The 19504-nt window shown below is 33.7% G+C and overlaps 1 protein-coding gene across 1 annotated transcript; it reads right to left on the bottom strand.

Annotated features, from left to right (window-relative positions):
- Nucleotides 1–7641: 7641 nt before the first annotated feature.
- On the bottom strand, nucleotides 7642–19303 carry LOC148613640 (low-density lipoprotein receptor-like). The gene is made up of 7 exons (XM_088587088.1): nucleotides 19169–19303; nucleotides 16544–16715; nucleotides 11532–11771; nucleotides 10196–10317; nucleotides 9714–9844; nucleotides 9170–9320; nucleotides 7642–7985 (listed from the first exon to the last, which is right to left on the bottom strand). Exons 1-7 carry the CDS (start codon nucleotides 19215–19217, stop codon nucleotides 7855–7857), a joined length of 996 nt encoding a protein of 331 aa, XP_088443214.1. The 5' UTR covers nucleotides 19218–19303; the 3' UTR covers nucleotides 7642–7854.
- Nucleotides 19304–19504: the final 201 nt, after the last annotated feature.

The raw sequence follows: 19504 nt of genomic DNA, 5'->3' as shown, positions 1-19504 counted from the left end.
TACATTTGATTTTAAGGCGCTAAGAAACAGCGTGAATACTTACTTTATTGATATGTTTAAGCAATGAACTTGACAAAATCACATTTGATTACCTTATGAGTGGTAATCAAAGTAACAATGGACCTGGGCACTTACACTTATTACCAAAAATTCATCAAATAAAAATTGACGCTTTGGAACACAACAATTTCAGTAGAGAAATAATGGTTCCACCAGGACGCCCAATCATCTCTCGAATCGGCACTATAACAGAATACTTAAGCCGATAAGTTTTATTTTTTTATGCCTATAGTACAGAAACAAAACACATACGTTCGAGATTCATCTGATATCATACATGAAATAGAAATGACAAACCACTAATTGATACACCGTAACGATCTACGAGTTCATGATGACGACTATTGTAACAACACAACCTTATTCCAGAAGCCTTCTGATAAGAAGTCTAGCGCGATAGAAGAGGCCATCGTAGTTATGGCAAGCTCTGGTATAACGTATGAATTGTGATATGAAAACTCCATTCGAAGGTGCTTAAGGGATGTTGCCAAAGATGAAAGTAAAGTTGACAATTCTTAATGAAAAGTCATTACGTTTGTAGTAAAGTTTGTTCAAAAGTTTCCCTTTACCATTGATCTTTAAGTATAGGTCAAGATAAGTAGCGGACTTCACTGTGTCTGTAGTATCATTTATCTCAAGTTCCTAAGGGTAGATGCGATGTATAAAATCCCTGAAACTAGGATTGTTTAACGATATAACGTCATCTATATAGCGGAAACTGAGATTAAAAAATCTAGCTAAACGATGTTCTTTAGGATCAGATCAGTTAAATGTATAAAGTTAACCTCATAAGGGTGAAAGAATAGGTCAGCAAATAGAGGAGCACAATTTGATCCCATTGGTATGCCGACCTTTTATTTAAAAACGCATCCACCACACTGGACAAATATGTTGTCGATCAAAAGTTCAAGCATTTTGAAAACATCTTCTTCTGTATATTTGGAAGATGATTTTGATTTTTTTTTACAAATTATGAGGAATCCTCTCCAAGAAATATATATTTGTACCTTGGTGTACCGTCTTTTTTGGAGAAACGACGATGTATGATGTTTGTGAGTCGGGATTTGAACTGAGTATGGTAAATAGACGAATAAAGTGTTAAAAATTATAGGTTTTAATGCTATTTTATTCTGAAAACAATCTTGACTTGAGGGTCTACAGATGATCTTTCGAATTTCTCAGGATCCCCTTTGAATTAATACCACTACGGGAGTAACAAGAGTTGTGGTAGGACTACAGACCCTCTTTGACTGCTGTGAGTATAGAAGTTAGAAGTTTTGAAAGAGGTTTGGTGGTTCATCCAGCTATGTAAAGTTGTTGAGTTTTGAAATCCAATACATAGACAATAAGTCTCAATCATCGTCTTTGGTAGAGACCAAAAGAGAAAAGCACAGATTTATGGTTTACCACAATCTCTTCTTTGAAATGTGTAGTGACAGTATAAGTCTTATAAATGCTATTATTTTCTACGTCTACCTCTGGTAATAAACATTGGATGTAAAACGTTTGACAGACAAAAACAATGTTGTCTTGGGCTTTGTCTGCTGTTAATTTTGGCATATATAGTAGACAATATTTTTGATGCGTCAGTTTATTTGAAAATGTAGCATTGACACTCATTGACCTACTTAAAACTTTCATATCTTTCAAAATTGAAGACCTCGCGGTTTTTACTACTCTGACAGAGAATCCATGTCTTGTTCTCGTTGTATCCATTTTCTTGCGAAATCCTCCACGGCATCCATAAGAACTTTTATAGGTAGGTTAAGAAACAGGAGTGTCCAGACTTATTTTGTAAAGGGAGTGTAGTAGAGTGAGAGGTTTATAATAGAGTTTAGTTCCAATATGATGAAGTCCAAGAGGTTTTTGTATGAAAGGAAGAAGACCATCTATGGAAACATCATGCATCTTAGGGGACATATTGTGGTGATGGCCATGACTCCTTTCCCGTCTTGGATTTTTGTCAAATATATTCATATTTATGTTATTGTTATATTGGCTTGAACGGTTTCCTATACTTTTGATGCTTTCATTTCACCCGTAAGGTATTGCAGTGTCTAGTCTGCGTATCCAGTTTTCCTTCCTTTCCCTTCGATACTTTTACATAGGACAGGACTGTTCGTTGGATTGTAACTTTTTCAAGGACGCAAACGTTCATAGAGAGGATCGAATGATCTTGTTGATTAAAATGTGTATAAACTGTCGGGTACTAATCCCCGAGGAATGACCGCACATTCATTTGTTTAATCGTTGCATTCTAATCCATAGATTAAGTGTGTCGATTTGCAACTTAAGCCATCATGACTTCTGGTGGGAAAGGTTTTGTTCGTAAAGTTACTAGTGAAAAAACAGTAGGTTATTAGAATGCTGCATGTTTTGCATTTTTTTTATTCCAAATTTTGATATAGTTCCATGTGGTTCGGCAAATATATCATTTAAAGTTATGAAACATGGTTTGATTACTTTGAAATAGTTAGAACTTTTGTAGTGGAATAGATGGTCTACAAACTGAACGTGCGACGGGATACTCTTTGTTGGAATTGTCCATACCAGATGTGAGCATGCTAGGATTCGCATATGGAAACATCACAGTCTCACAAGACAACACTGCGTCCAGTCTGTTGTCAGATTCAGACAATTTTTAGACTAGGCCACGTCCGGCCCAGTTTTTCATCCATTCCTCTTGTTAAAACCACTAATTATATTACTGACCTGATGATACCCTCGGGAATAAAATCTACCTGCAGCGGTATCAGCCCAGTGGTGTGAGTAACAAAAGTAAATGAACTAGCACAACAGTAGTAAGATAATGAAGTATTGGAATTATATAGAAATTTATTACTCTTCTTAGAATAGATGTACAAAAATGTAAAGTTATCCACTGAAAAGAACTGGTATTTTACTTCATGAAGTAACACTTAAAAACTTACCATACCCAACAAATTAGCAAATATTCAAAAAGATCGAACTTAATTTTTGGATACGTCACCAATACCTGTCTCCAAATAGCTGTCACCCAGAAAAGCGTACTAAAAGCATATCAAACAGCATGGCTCTTCGACTTTGGCGCGTTTGCTAATCTGACAATTCCACAAAGTCTACATGAACTCTATTGTCATTTGTTATCGCACGATTACAAACAAACAGACGTTAATCGGGGATTTGAACGTGCTTACAGCATCAGCCGGAATTATATCATCGAGTGCGAATCATTTGCGTCAATAAATATCACATGATAACATCAACAAAACACATATAAATATCTCGCACTACTCTTTGTGACATGGATGCAACCTAATCAATTTTAGTGTTAAGTTGATTACTTGTTTGTAACTAAACTGAAAGATGGGACAAATATAAAATAGATAAACAGTAACTTTACATTTGTGTCATTCATAATATAAACTAAACAAATTATTAAAATATATAGTACTATACTATTTCATATCTTTCTTTGGTCAGGCTGGGTTGATCAAGTTCTTCAGTCCCATAAATATTAGAATATTAAAGACAACTCTCGTTACCAAGTCGGAATCTAATTCAAATCAAAAAGTTTCCGATATAGTCCCGGAGTGTGAAACGTAACTTTCAACTGCCCGTGAATCGATTCGGTGAAGTAATTCTATAGGGAGAATTTCTTGTGTAAATCTACTTTGCAGATTTGAATTTTTGAAACTAACAAATGACATTAGATACTGAATTTTTAAAATGAAAAAATGAAAACCGCATTTTTGATATTAAAAGTTGATTTTCTTATATCAAATAAGAGTGTTGATTTTCAGTATTAAACACAAAACAATTAATACATGTATTAGAAAATCAATTTCTATTGTTAAAACAATATTCTTTAATCTTTAAACATTCAGAATTAAAGTTCCTATATTAAACATTGAATTTCTAATGTTGACAATTTAGTTTCTTATGTTAAACATTGAAATTGCTATATTAAAATGAATTTCTGGTATCAAAAATTATTTTTTGTATAATATGTTTTTAAATAATAAAAAAAAAAGATTTCTTTCCACTTTGATATGCCATAGTTTTCTTCTCTGAGAATGTTAGACGTATTTACACTGAATCATCTTCATTTTCATTTTGTAGAAAGACAAATATGTTTACAATATGCCATGTAAGCTTGGCATTGAAGTTACCGAGGGGAAAAACGAGGAGAATAAATGAATGATGCGTTGAATGGTAACCACTTAAGTAATTTGACATTCTAGAACCAGGATAAGACATTGTACATATTTAAATTTTATTTGTCGTGACAGGTAAGTGTGGCAAACTTAGTAATCGCAAATCCTTTTGGATGATTTTTTTTCTTTTCTTTTTATTTTTTTTTATTTTTTTTTTTTGTAACAGTACCGAAAAAGATCACTTGATCGATGTTATCAAATGTTCAAAACGTATCCCGATTATGTGCAAAATAAAATAGATGTATGCATAAAATCAATTAATCCATGGACTGGGAGGGTCCTTCGTGCACCCCCTCCTCAATCATCAACTTCGTGGTGATTTTATTTTCCTTTAAACATCCCATTACCGAATCAATTTGTCGCCAAAGAATATCCTCGGATTGGACGCCAGTTGGTCAAAAACCAAGCTTTTTGTGACTCAATTGTTTGAGCTTCTAAACCTTCGTGGGAAACAATGTGAGAACAAACTAAACTACATCATGTAGTTCAAAGTCTCACCTTTACAATGGTTCCAAGAAAGTAGCAAAATGGGGTAAAATGGAAATAAAAGTACCCCTAACCCACCTAAAATTCGCTGTAATTGACATATTTGTCAATGTCAAAACACCTAGAGTATGTATGCTTTATTAAAAAAATTGGCTTATTTCATATATTCTGTTTAGTATTATCACAATTATAACTTCTGGGATTGTTTTGATGAATTTTAGCGATTTTCGTAGTCAGAATTTATCAAAAATGCGAAAAATGGGATTTTCGATCACCCCGTATAAACTCAACTCAACACGTTATTGCTCACTAAACCGGCTCAACTTGGGTATCATTCAATAAATAATTTAATTTTCTACATAAATATACCATAAAAAACTAATTTTCCGGAAATGTTTTTTTTTAAATGCTAAAAATATTACAACTACCCAAGAAAAACAAATGGTCTCAGAATCAATCAGATTTCTCAATCACAACATACTAACAATGAAAAATGCATACTTCTCAGTTTCCGCTATATAGATGACGTACTGTCTTTAAACAATTCTAATTTTGGGGATTTGATACATCGCATCTACATGTACCCGAAAGAACTTGAGATAAAGACACTGTGAAGTCAGCCTCATATCTTGACCTACACTTAGAATTCGATGGTAAAGGAAAACTATTGACCAAACTTTACGAGAAACATGACGACTTTTCATTAAAAATTGTCAACTTCCCTTTCATCTGTGGCACCATTCCTTCAACACCTGCGTATGGCGTGTTCATATCACAACTCATACGTTATGCAAGAACTTGCGGAGACTATGCAGACTTTATGTATCGCGCTAGAATTCTAACAAATAGGCTTCTGAAGCAGGGTTATGTTGCTACAAGATTAAAGTCATCATCACTACAAACGTTTTATGGAGCTTTTGCATATTCAAACACATCTATGTAGCATCTTAGCTTTCTAAAAGGCAATGCACAGTTAAACATATTCCAGAGCTTAAATAAGAGGCTCCTAGGAGCCTGAATCGCTCACCTGGTTAATTTTTTGCCTTTTAAGAGCAATAACTCTAACTAGGAATTGTCAGACAGTTTTGACTCCGTTTGATTCTTTGGACAAATTTGTACGCCTTATAATAAGGATCATTTCAGCAATTGAAAGCTATTGGCTAAACCTAACAGATTTAGAGATGTATGCAAATATCCGCTGTCTGACCCCATTGTTCTATTTTTAGAAACGACAGCCATGTTTTGTCAGCGATCAAAAATGAGTCATTTCGTTAAGGATACAATATAAAACAAAAATGCCAATTTTCACTGAATATTGCCGAAAATAAACTGAATATAGTTTAGGAGCAGATTTTTTCAAGTAATAACATCAAAAACAGCAAAAAACGTCCAAAAAGGGCAATAATATGGCTTAACATATTAGCATGACATCTGACCACAGATAGATCTCATCATACTGAACACTTTTACCCTGTCAAAATTTGGCTAAACCTAATGTTTTTGGAGACATATGCAAAAAACTACTGTCTGACCTCTATGTTCTTTTTTTAGTAACGGCGGTCATGTTCTTCGACGGATCAAAAATCCCCACATCAGTTCTATGCACCATACCCCAAGGAACCTTCAAAGTAAGTTTGGTTCCAATTGGACAAGTGGTGTCAGAGGAGAAGAGTTTTGAAAGAAATAACATTCAAAATAGCAAAATGTCCAAAAAGAGCAATAACTCCAAGATGGCTTAACATATTAGCATGACATCTGACCATAGATAGATCTCATCATACTGAACACTTTTACCCTATCAGAATTTGGGTAAACCTAAAGGTTTAGGAGACATATGCGAAAAACTACTGTCTGACCTATTTTTAGTAACGGCGGCCAAGTTTTTCGACGGATCAAAAATCCCCACATCAGTTCTATGAAAGAAATAACATTAAAAATAGCAAAAAACGTTGAAAAAGGGAAATAACACCAACATGGCTTAATAGATAAAAAATGGGAATTTGACTGCAGATAGATTTCGTCATGCTAAACACTTTTACTCAGTCAGAATTTGGCTAAACTTTACTTGCGAAAAACTACTCTCTGACCCCTGTTCTATTTTTAGTAACGACGACCATATTTTTCTTCGGATCAAAAATCCCCACATTAATTCTATACACGATACCCCAAGGACGATTCATACCAAATTTGGTTCCGACTGGTCAAGTAGTTTCAGAGGAGATGAGTCTTGAAAAATTGTTAACGACGACGGCTGACGACGACCACGGACGTCAAATGATGGCAATAGCTCACATGGCAAAAAACGGTATAAAAAGTAGCCATAAAAATACTAAAAGGTTTTTTGGCGACAAAAAATTCGTAAATGGGAGAGATAGGGGTACCTGAAAATCACATTTTGGTTGATGAGTGGGGGGCACGGTTTGTGGGGGGTGGGGTGGGGGGGGTTATCCCAGATCACGTCGTATTTCTATATACTGCGGTGACAGATACTATTACAATAATCAAATTACGAACACCTAGAGATATTGAACATCACATGGTTAAATCTATGTCATATGCGGTATCATCCAGAGACTCCTATTTTATCCTATGGGCCACCCATCCGCGGGTTAATATAGGTCAAGGTTTAATACCACATGTGATACAGTTTTTGACATATCATCTTCATTATATCGTATATTTCAAAAATTGTCAATACTTCCAGTATGTTCCGTTGAAGGTATTATATAGGGTATGCGATATGGGTCAAAAGGTGCGATATAGGGTAAACGATATAAGGTTTAAACAAACACTATTAATGCATATTAAAAAGAAAGGTATATTCTAATCTGAATACATGATGCCATTCAAAAGAATATCGCAAAAAAAATTCATAACAAAAACTCATAAACAACCAAGATTTTAGCTGAATGATTTATTTTTACTATTGAATTTCCGTCATGAAAATGGAACTTAAAACCCAAGATATATCTTGACATATTTCGACGCAATTTGCAAAAATATTCCTAAACTACTTCTCTTGATATTTTTTTCTAAATGAAACTCAGAAATAAAAATAAATATACTAAAGGAAACGTTATGAAGAAGTAAGCAACATAATTATTTAAGTGCATCATGGCTGGTAAATACACATATTGTTCTGTTTTGTCATATTGTCTGGACATTCACATGTGAATCTGGATGGTGACTTCGGTAAACAAAGATGAGAACACCCGCCATTATTGGAACCACAAGGATCAATTCCTATAAGTGAAAGAAAATAGACTAAAGAAATACAGATATTTTGCAACTGTGGATACGCATATTGACAGTAACCTGCGAACACAACACCTTAATCTTAACGTTAAATAGTTCAATAATAGTAAAAGAAGATTATTAAGAGGCCATTGTTTTCAGCAAATTACAGGTATCAAAAATAGATGGCTATATGTCAATATTGTTTCTCGCCTGAGGCTTTTTTTTCTGAATGTGTGAGTGTGTGTAAGATATCGCAGGTTGCATTTAAATGACGGAAGTTGGAAATAAATAGAGAGTTTAAACAGAGCGCAAATGCACACTAAAGTACGTCATTTAAGGAACATTTGTATGCTTGTCAAACATTTTTAATATGCCTAAAATAACAAGTGTCAATACTATGGATATACTATGGACACAACATCCTGCCACCGGATCTAATACCATCACTGAAGGACAGATAAAATTAAAAACACAAATTCCTTTAAAACTTCCGTAAATTACCTTATATTTGTTCTCGCATAACCAAAGAGCCAAAACCATGAATTGATAACATTATTATGCACAGATTCATTTATTCTTTAAAGAAGGGTATATAAGGGAGCTATAATTTGAGCGAAAATTAACAGTATATTTTCGAAGAATAAAGACTAAACAGGGTCAACAGACATTGAAAATGAAAATGAAATTTTCCAAAATAGCACGTACAGTGACATAAAATTAAAAGAGCAACTCGGACTCTACTGGAATAACTGGAAGCATGAACCAGGCGCACCGTAAAAATAAGCGTCCTCTGATTTTCATAAATGACCATTGAGTTCCCCATTTAAAGTCGCGTGTGGGGTAAATGAAACTGTGATGCGATGTGATTGTATCAGTTTTAAATAAGGAGAAGGATACACCATAACGGCATATTAGTTCATGATAACTCCTGTAGTGAAAAACGCGTTATTTAATTCATTTTTTTAAAAGATAATAAAATGTAAAAGACAAAATCTGATGCTTGGCCACATGAATACATGTCCCATATGGTTAATGAGATTGTAATGATTGTTGTCATATTATAAAAGAAAAAAATTATAAACTGTTATTTTATGTAGAAAATATTTGAATGGTTTAAAACAGGAAGAATACAAGCAATGGAAAATATAATTGAAAATAAAAAAAATGATTTTTGAATTGAAATAAATTACCTTGTTTCTGGGCAAATGGATGGAATATTTTGTAGTCTTCTAAATATAAATCCAAATCTTTATTTGTTTCTATCTTATTTAGAGTGTCCGTTGCTGGTTCCAACTTGTATAAATCATCTAATCCTTGTCGTTTTAAGAAGTAAACGTTCCCCTGAAACAAAAAATTGCTCACACACTTATCTTGACATCTACCTGAAAATGTGAGATTGGCTGGGTTGTAATTTCCTTATGTAAATTTATTTATGTATATTACCAATTAACAAGTTTTGTTAAACAAAATCATAAGTGCTTATACAAAGCCAAAACAATTGCTAGTAAAACAAAGTTTGAGGATTCAAAATTTTCTGGAAGCATGGGACGAATCAGAAAGCAATTGAAAAAAGGTAGCCAAATGTATCATTTTTTTAAAATGCCAATTTGGCAATTATTGAATTGGGTTTCCATTCCCGAAACCCAATTCCTGGATCAGCAACTGACCATCACGTCATATTGAATGAAATACCCAAGTAGTCAAAATATTCTAAATTGAACAAATAAACAGTACCTGATAAACCTGTAAATGTTTCGGTTCATACACTCTTCGAAGAGCAACTCTCTCATCTGTACCATTAGTATTTATCGAACGAATGACAGCATTCACCATGTCATTGTAGTAAATTCTATCATTTTCATAATCTGTTAAAATGAATTTTCTTTAATGTAAACTCACAATACATATCTTCGATCTTCAATTTAACGTATTCGTTATATTTTAACTACAGTTCTCAAAAATGTCCTATCATGGCGATTGTTGTGTGTTTTAAGTCTGAATTAGATATCCACAAGGTTGCATTGCTGTACGTATAATAATATAATATTGGTTAGTATTAATCGTGGAGGGTATGCAAATATTATATCTCCATGATATCACATAAAACAAAAAAAGCGTAGATGCTCATCGATCAGACACAAACACTCTGATGATAACAGAAAAAGATATTAAATACGATCATATAGCAAATCTTTTACCTCCTTACAAACACTTACCGAGTGCCAGAAACGTTTTAAAAATAAACAATGACATGGATGATGACTCAAGTACTGTTTTCCGATTAGTACCATCCATTTCTATTCTGTCAATACCAGTTCCGGTCAGAAAATAAATGTACCTGCATAAAGATAACTGTTAAACATTTTTCTCGATAACGTGAAAACCACTAAATCCATGGGCTTAAAATTCAAAATACTTTAAATGAGTATGGTAAACTCGTACTTCCATGAAATTACAGAAGAAGTAGTATATAATGCAAACTGTACAAATATCATTAGAAAATCTATTTTTAGTGTAAGGATGAAGACATAGGGTAAGGAACACAACTCCTTCAAACCATTGGAAGGTTTGTATTCAGGATTTTATAACAATCTCATGTAAGCATTAAAGTAACTTAGACTGATTTCATTCTGTTTCAAAGGGGACCTTGAAATGCTTTGGTGATATTGAATATGATACAAACATATCACTGATTTCAAGAGTTACGTCCCTCACCCTGGTCTACAGCCTTAAAGGAAAAGAAATGTCCTATGATGATGTCAAGGATTAAAAGTGTAGACAATGCACATGTACATGTACATAAGTTTTTTTGTTTCTGGTAAGTCTTTATATGGTAAAACAGCACTGAAGTTATACGGTCGGAATTATTTTAAATAGACAAAGGACATATGATGTATGTCATTCTCTATAATTATATATTGGTAATCATAAAAGTGGATTTTATTAATAAAGATAAGTGACGTCATGGTTACATAGCTCGATTTCTTGAGATGATGGACAAAATATTTTATACAATCAGGAAGCTTGTTACGTCTGAAATCAAATCATTAGAAAAAAACAACTTCCAACTTTGACATAAAAAATGGAAATGATTTGAGAGTGCCAAAACGTTTTGCATTGTGTGTGTTCTACTTTAATTAAATTAACACTGCAATACGATACACCAATTGGCTTTTCTGGAGATGGACATAACTTTTGTCTTTAAAAGCTTTTTTCCCCATTTTTTTATAAAAGAAATAATAATTGTCGCTAGCATTGTAATAAAGGAAACCAGGATTCTATCGGAAGTCATCAGAATGAAATCCAGGGACAAAGACCAGACATGGAAAACTCGACAAAGAACTAATAAATAAGATAATAAATACAGTTTAACAAAAGCAAATGAGCAACTCGGGCTCTAAAACTGGGAACATGGATCAGGTGCACCGATAGGGTAAGCTTCTGCTTTTCTAGAAACACCTGCCGAGCTGTTCATAAAAAGTCAAGTGTGTTTTAATCTTTGATAGCTTTTAATAGTTTTAACCCGTATTAAACTTGAAGAAAAAATCTTACATATTGAAAGGATCAAGAACTATTTGTCTCAGGATCACATGTTTCAAATCCAGTACTGCTAAAGTCTTTTTGTGTTTACTTGCCAGATCCATCACACACAGAGTGTCGTTGTTTTTACTGTCAACCCAGTAGATATTGTTATGAACCCAATCTATTGCCCATTCTGTAAAATCGAGACTCGAAGCATCCTCAAGTACCAACTCTGCATTATTTTGCTTACCAAAATCTTCAAACTTTATTCTAAAATACATGATATATTTTAACATTTTAATTCTTATAGGGGCGTAGCACCTGGTATGGCAGGTACTTTCGGAGCAGGAACTATATCATTATTTTGGTATAACATGCCGAATCTAAAATAAACCGGGTATTTTACTCAGTTACTAATTAAGCCAAATTCAAAAATTTCGTTTCCCCCTACCGTACCAATCGAGATTTGACTGCTACGCCTCTGGTATACGAACGTTTGTTTAAAATAGATAATTCATAATATTTCTAGATAGATTGCCTTAGTTTTCCTCTTAAACGACCTTGAATGAAAATACTAAAGAATTTTAATGTAAAAACGTAATGTCACTGAACTTGATTTTGAGATAATTGAGCCTTAACAAAATTTTTTACGACATTTGTAGAGGTGATTGGTGGTTTAGAAAAACCCACCAAACGATTGTTTCCAGTCTACATGTACATATGATATTTATTGCCTAACGATAGTCATTTTTGTATATAAGGAAACCATACACTTATACCCCACACAAACCAACCAATTCAGGAACGATAACGCTTACAAAGTGCCAGTTTTATATACAACCTATCATATGAGTTTGGTGGGTCTTTCACATACATGAACCACCTCCTGTCAGATTTTTAAAAGACTGCTGCAATGTGAGTATGTTCATCTGCAACACATGTAAAAGTTTCCAACCAACTAGAAGTGTACAAATTATTTATTATGTATCATGATAGTATTGTATTGAATATATTAAACAACATGTACTTTTTAATATATACTTGCAACAAAATTATATACTTGTGGCTGCACGATTTCATTTCATTTTAAAATAAATCGAATTGTATGCAATCAAATAAAGTTGATTATCAATTACATTTGGAAATCAATTAATTAAAGATCTAATAAATGCGTGGCTTTGTTACGAAATAAAGTTACTGATGAATAGCCTTTAAATTAACCTAACCGAGCAAATTACGCATTCCAAAGACAAGGCAGTTTGTTCATAAACATTTAACTAGACATGTTGTTTTCAATACTACTTACTTGTTTCAAAAAAACTATTTATGAATTTTAAAGTACGAATTCAGAAAAATGAATGAACATCCCTTGTGCATATCATATATGAACATATATTAATTGAAGGTCTAAAATGTTTTACAAGTCAAACAATATGGCGTCATATCATTTTTCAAACCTCTGTATCATGTGGCTAACCAATATTACACTTCATTAACGCATGGCTTAATCTTAATCAGTCCCGTTCTAAGTAAAAACTATCGTAGGGAAAGAGAGGAGTATTGGATCCGCAGACTAGATACTGCAATACCTTACGGATGCAATGACAACATCAAAGGTATAGGGAACCTTTCAAGCCAATATAACAATAGCATAAATGTGATGAATTTATTAAACAAAAATTCAAGACGGAAAAGGGGTCATGGCCATCGGCACTATACGTCACCTAAGTTAGATGATGTCTCCATAGATGGTCTCCTTCCTTTCATACAAAAACCTCTTGGACTCCATCACATTAGAACCAAACTTCATTCTATACCTCTCACTCTACTACACTCCCTTTACAAAACAAGTCTTGACACTCCTGTTTCTGACCCCACCTCATCATTATACAGACATGTTGCCATCCTTTTGGATATTGGTTTCCACAGACTCTTTAAACCAGTTTGTGTGAAAAGTCAATATGAAGAAAAACGATCATTTCTTCCATTACCGTTTGTCAACAAAGGTATAAATGCAATTAATTTGGCTAACATCCTCCATCACAAAAACGTTACCAACAAAATTTCCTCATATTTCAAAGACCAATCCATACTAATTATTTCATATTCCTATTCACCCATTGCATCCAAAATTTTCAACTATAAAAGGCTATTGCAGAACCTCTAGATTGAGGATTTCAAGGATAAACCACCTGACTGTTCTTGCAAAACCTCTCCATTCAAATATGGTCCTTCTGATCACGTCGTTACGGGAGATTTAACCATTATCGAAAAAGAATTTATGCATATTAATCATTTATAAAGGTCCCAAGTACCATGAACCACGCTCCATAAATTGGAATTATTACTTCTTATGGATGCCGTCGAGGACTATGCAAGAAAATGGATAAAACGAAAACAAGAAGACATTGATTCTCTGTCAGAGTGGTTAAAGACCGTGAGGTCTTTAATTTTGAAACGAATGAAAATTATAAGTTCGTCAATGAGTGCCAAGGCTACATCAGTTTTAAAAGACCCCGATGTAGCAAAAACATTGTCTACTATGCATGACAAATATGTTGTCGTACCAGCAGACAAAGTCCAAAACAACATTGTTTTTGTCTGCAAAACGTTGTACATCCAATGTTTATTATCAGAGGTAGACGTAGAAAATAATAGCAGTGATAAAACCTATACTGCTACCACTCTTTCCAAAGAAGAGATTGTGGAAAACCATAAATTTGTGCTATCCTCTTTTGGTCTCTCTACCACAGACGATGATTGTGATTTACCGTCTATTTACTGGATTCCTAAACTCCACAAGAATCCATACAAACAACGTTTCATAGCTGGATCTGCAAAATGTACCACCAAACCTCTTTCACAACTTCTAACTTCTATACTCACAACTGTCAAAGAGGGTCTGCAGTCCTACCACAACACTTGTTACTCCCGTTGTGGTATCAATTCAATGTGGATCCTGAAAAATTCGGAAGATCTCTTCGAGACTATTATCTGAATATAATAGCATTACAACCTATGATTTTTCAACACTGTATACTTCTCTTCCCCATACTCAGTGAAAATCTCGACTTAAAAACATTATACATCGTTGTTTTTTACAAAAAAGATGGTACACCTAGATACAAATATAAAGTTCTTGGTAGAGATTCCTCATACTTTGTAAGAAATAATTCCCAATCATCTTCCAAATATACAGAGGAAGATGTTTACAAAATGCTGGAATTTTTAATCGACAACATATTTGTCCAGTGTGGTGAACGTGTTTTTCAACAAACGGTCGACATTTCAATGGGAACAAATTGTGCTCCTTTACTTGCAGACCTATTCCTTCACTCTTATGAGGCTGACTTTATAGCTGATCTGATCTATCGTTTGGCTAGATCCTTCAATCTCAGTTTCCGCTATATAGATGACGTATTATCTTTAAACAATCCTAATTTCGGGGATGTGATACATCGCATCTACCCAAAAGAACTTTAGATAAAGAATACAAAAGACACTGTGAAGTCAGCCTCATATCTAAACCTACACTTAGAAATCGATAGTAAAGAAAAAATATTGGCCAAATTTTACAACAAACGTGATGACTTTTCATTCAGAATTGTCAACTTTCCTTTCATCTGTGGCAACATTCCTTCGGCACCTGCGTATGGAGTGTTCATATCACAACTCATACGATGTGCCAGAGCTTGCCGGAACTACGCAGACTTTTTATATCGCGCTAGAACTCTACCAAATATGCTTTTGGAACCGGGTTATGTTGCCACAAGAAGTTTTATGGTCGTCATCATGAACTCGTGGATCGTTATGGGGTATACATCTGCACCATGAAAACTGATTTATTCAACGGGTCATAGTTTTCCTTTCCTCGTTTGCCTACCCCGGGCTTGACTTTTTATGAGCAACTCGGCGGGTGTTTCTAGAAAAGCAGAGGACGCTTACCCTACCGGTGTACATGGCCCATGCTCCCAGTTTTTACTGGAGTCCGAGTTGCTCATTTGCTTTTGTTATTTTGTATGTATAATTTTAGTTACTGTTTCCATGTCTGGTCTTTGTCCCTGTATTACTTTCTGTTGATTACCGCTATAACCTTGGTTCCCTTGATTACTCTTTATCACACCCATACACGGAAATTTCTTTCATTTTGTTGCAGGGTCTCTTTGGCAGTTTCTTTACACTAATACTCTGATATTTTTTTTTAAATTTGCTCATAAGGTCTTTACATGAAAATGAAATCATTATATTTAAAGCAGTTTTTGGTATGAAATGTTTGTGTCCTTAATGTATGACATGATGTACCGTTGTTCTCAACCCACATGGAAGGACTGGGATTAATTTTGCATACAAAATGGACATAACCTTTGTATCGGTTTAGGCTGGCCTGGCATGTCAGTTAACTGCTAATACATGTAGTCCTTTGTATGAATTTGTTATTTGTATTCAATTACCTTATTTCCGTTGTAATTATGTGCGTTTAATTGTGTAATAAATACTTATTCCACAGAGAACAGATTTTAAAGGGTGGTTTGTGGTGCACCATTTTCACTAATGTGAGGGTTTCCTCGTCGTTCATTGAAGACCAATGGGTGGCCTTGGGCTGACATTTTGATCCCGGTGAGGTTGTTGTTCACCTTAACTATCCTCGTTATAACTCCCAAATAAATGTATGGTAATATATATATGTCTAGCTAAAACGGCATGTGATACAGATTTTGCCATGATTATAATGCCTTGCCAAATTAAATTTGCGTAACGATTTTATAATATTATATATGTGATTTTATATTTTTATTACTGGTGGTATTGTTAACGATTATTATGAATAAGGAATGAAAACATCCTTTGACAGATGACTTTCACTTTTATTTATTTATTTATTTATTTATTTATTTATTTTTTGACAGTGTCTCGGTTGATATCTTTACATCGTGTGGTACATCATATAATGTCTTCTATAAATAGTATCACGGGATCAACGCGTTTCAAATTAAGATTGGAAGCTTAAGGGAAACGTTAAAATGAATCAATATTTAAGTAACCTGTATACATCACTTCCCAATACTGAGTAGTAGACATATTTCCGTTTCCAGTCGTAGTCAATGGCAGTATTAAAACCAGAGTCCTTGGTAGGTAAAATAGTATGTTTGGACCATGTTCCCCCGTCCAAATGGTATATTGAGTTATGTTCTACCGCTAATAAAGGAGGCTTGTCTAAAATAAATACAATAAATACAAATCTAATATATAATTGTAAATTTCGATATGCTGTACTCGTTTTTCTTTCAAGGAGTAACCTCTCAAATTAAATAAATAATCAGAAAAAGATTGTTTATTTTTTATCAACATAATTAACGAAAACACAGATCTGTAAAACAGTACTAAAGGGAACCAAGATTTTAGTGGAAATTAAAAGAATGTGATCAATGCTGGGACAAAGACGAAACATGAAAAACAGACACACACAAAGACGAAACATGAAAAACAGACACACACAACAAAGAACATATAATAACCAAAACAATACATAGAAAGTGACAAAAGTTAATGAGCAACTCGGACTCCACTAGAAACTGGGAGCAGGTGCACCGGTATGTTAAGTGTCTTCTGCTTTTATAGAAAACCCGCCGACTTGCTTATAAAAAATCAGGTCCAGGGTAGATAAAAGAGGAAAGGAAAACTATGACACGTTGAACAAATCAGTTTTCATGGTACACAAGGTATACTGTATATTTTCATATGTGATACACTATGTAATATTGAACATATTCACAAATATGAAGTTATATCTTGGTTGTAGATACCTTGCAAAACTAAGACCATAAGGTCGCAAACAAAAAAATACAAAATTGACAGAATATTTGAATTTTGGTAATCTTCAAGCAATTCTATTGACCATTCAATGCATGAACTTTCTTTTAAAGTTTTTATGTTACATCATTCGCCATGGATTTTATTCTCTTAGTTCACAATTGTATTATTCAACTCTTTATGATTAGTTTTCAATGATATTCAAGGGCAATGACAGTCCTTATCCACCCTTCTTATTTTTCATCTGGACGAAGCGATTAATGCGCATGCTATCAAAACAAAATAAATAGATATGATACTTTATTCTCCTTTTTACCTCACCTGGGCCTAAGGGCCGTGTGAGCCATTGTCATCACTTTGCGTCCGTCCTTGTTGTTGTCGTTAACATTTTTGTTTACTTTTTTACTCTTCTGCTCTAAAACTACTATACCAATTAGAACTAAACATTGTACGAATGTTTTTTGGGGGTATTCTGCATAGAACTGTTGTGTGAATTTCTAATCCATCGAAAACCATGGCCGCCGTTACTAATAATTGTATATAGGGATCAGACATAAGTTTTATGCATATATTTCCAATACCGTTAGGGTTTAGCCTAATTCTGACGGAGCAAAAGAGTTCAGCATGATGAGACCTTTCCTTGGTCAATTTTAATGTAAATCTGTTCAGCCATGTTGGAGTCACTGCCATTTTTCGATATCTTTTTGGAATTGTTCATGTTAATCTTTTAAAAACAAATTCTAAGAAACTACTGAATAGAATTCATTGAAAATTAATATAATTGTTCCATATGCATACGCTTTAGGGATTTTTATCCGAGAAAAAAAAACGACCGTTTTACAGCCACGTGAGCGATTCGGGCTCTTTAGAACCTCTAGTTATGTGTAGTATCGATACCCATTAGAATGATATTAAGATTTGTGAAATACTTTTGCCCAATACTGGTTTTTCTATTCATTTTAAAAGTCCTCTGAAATTGGTTAAATGCATGCAGTTTCATTACAATTTTTATCATGTCTACAAGAAAATAAATTGACTTTTTTCAATTTTGATAATGCATTAAATTTCTTTTAAAAAATTATATAGCTAAGAAAAGACTATGTATATTTTTTTAATTGTTGTTTGTTTGTCTGTTTGATCACGTATTTTTTTTTATCGTTTGTTTGTTTGTTTGTCTTTTTAAGGGGGTGGGGATATTTTGTTATATGTTTGTCTGTTGTTTCTTCCTTTTACATACTTTTTTCCGTGGCAGGATCATTTTTAACTTTAAAACATAAATGATTGTTAATACATCTACGAATTTATTCTATACAAACATATTTAGTACATGGGCTGGGAGGGTAATCACAAGTCATTTCGAGCACAATATACTACAGAACCAATATGATTATTTTTATTAAATGATCTTAAATGAGAGGATTTTAAAAGTTGTATATACGAAAAATGCAAAAAAACTTATTCAGGGGCCATAACTCTTATATCATTATATATGATGTTGAAAATTTCGGCATAGGTTAGTCTTTTGATGCTGAACAATATTACTCCTGCCGGAATTTTGCTTAAGGCAACGGTTTTTGAGTTATTTGCGAAACAACTACCTTCAGACCCCTATGTTCTTTTTTTTAGTAACGGCGGCCATGTTTTTTTTTCACGGATCATAGATCCAAACGGTCATTTTGTGCACAATGCTCTAAGGAACAAATATGCTAAGTTTACATCCTGTCGTTATAGTAGTTTCAGATAGAAGATTTTTGAAATTTTGTCAACGATGATGACGACGACGACGAACGCCAAGTGATGGCATAAGCTCACTTATCCATTGACCAGGTGAGCTACAAGGGAAAAATATTTCTTACCTTCAAAACTAACAGAAGATAGCAGCAACTTTATTATCAAACCTGCCATTCTGTATCCAGTATCCGCTGAACTAAATGGTAGTCACTTAAATATTTATTGAAGCACGTTAAATCAAATTACATTTTAATATACAGTTTGACATTTTATCCACAATAATTAACGGTAATTGCAAATTGCACTCTACTACTTGTAATTCAAACTTTGTATATAATTTGTTTCACTTTCGTGACTCAAATTTTAATTTCTGTCACAATGTGTTGTTATCAGATATTCAAATATGGTTCGAATAAAAATATTTGTTGCTTAAAAAACATACCATTATATTCTCGGGTTGG

The sequence above is a fragment of the Perna viridis genome, chromosome 6 (genome assembly GCF_037379345.1).
Source record: "Perna viridis isolate PV_CMFRI_1.1 ecotype Kerala chromosome 6, ASM3737934v1, whole genome shotgun sequence".
NCBI classification, from domain to species: domain Eukaryota; kingdom Metazoa; phylum Mollusca; class Bivalvia; order Mytilida; family Mytilidae; genus Perna; species Perna viridis.
This window is presented reverse-complemented; position numbering and strand designations above follow the sequence as displayed.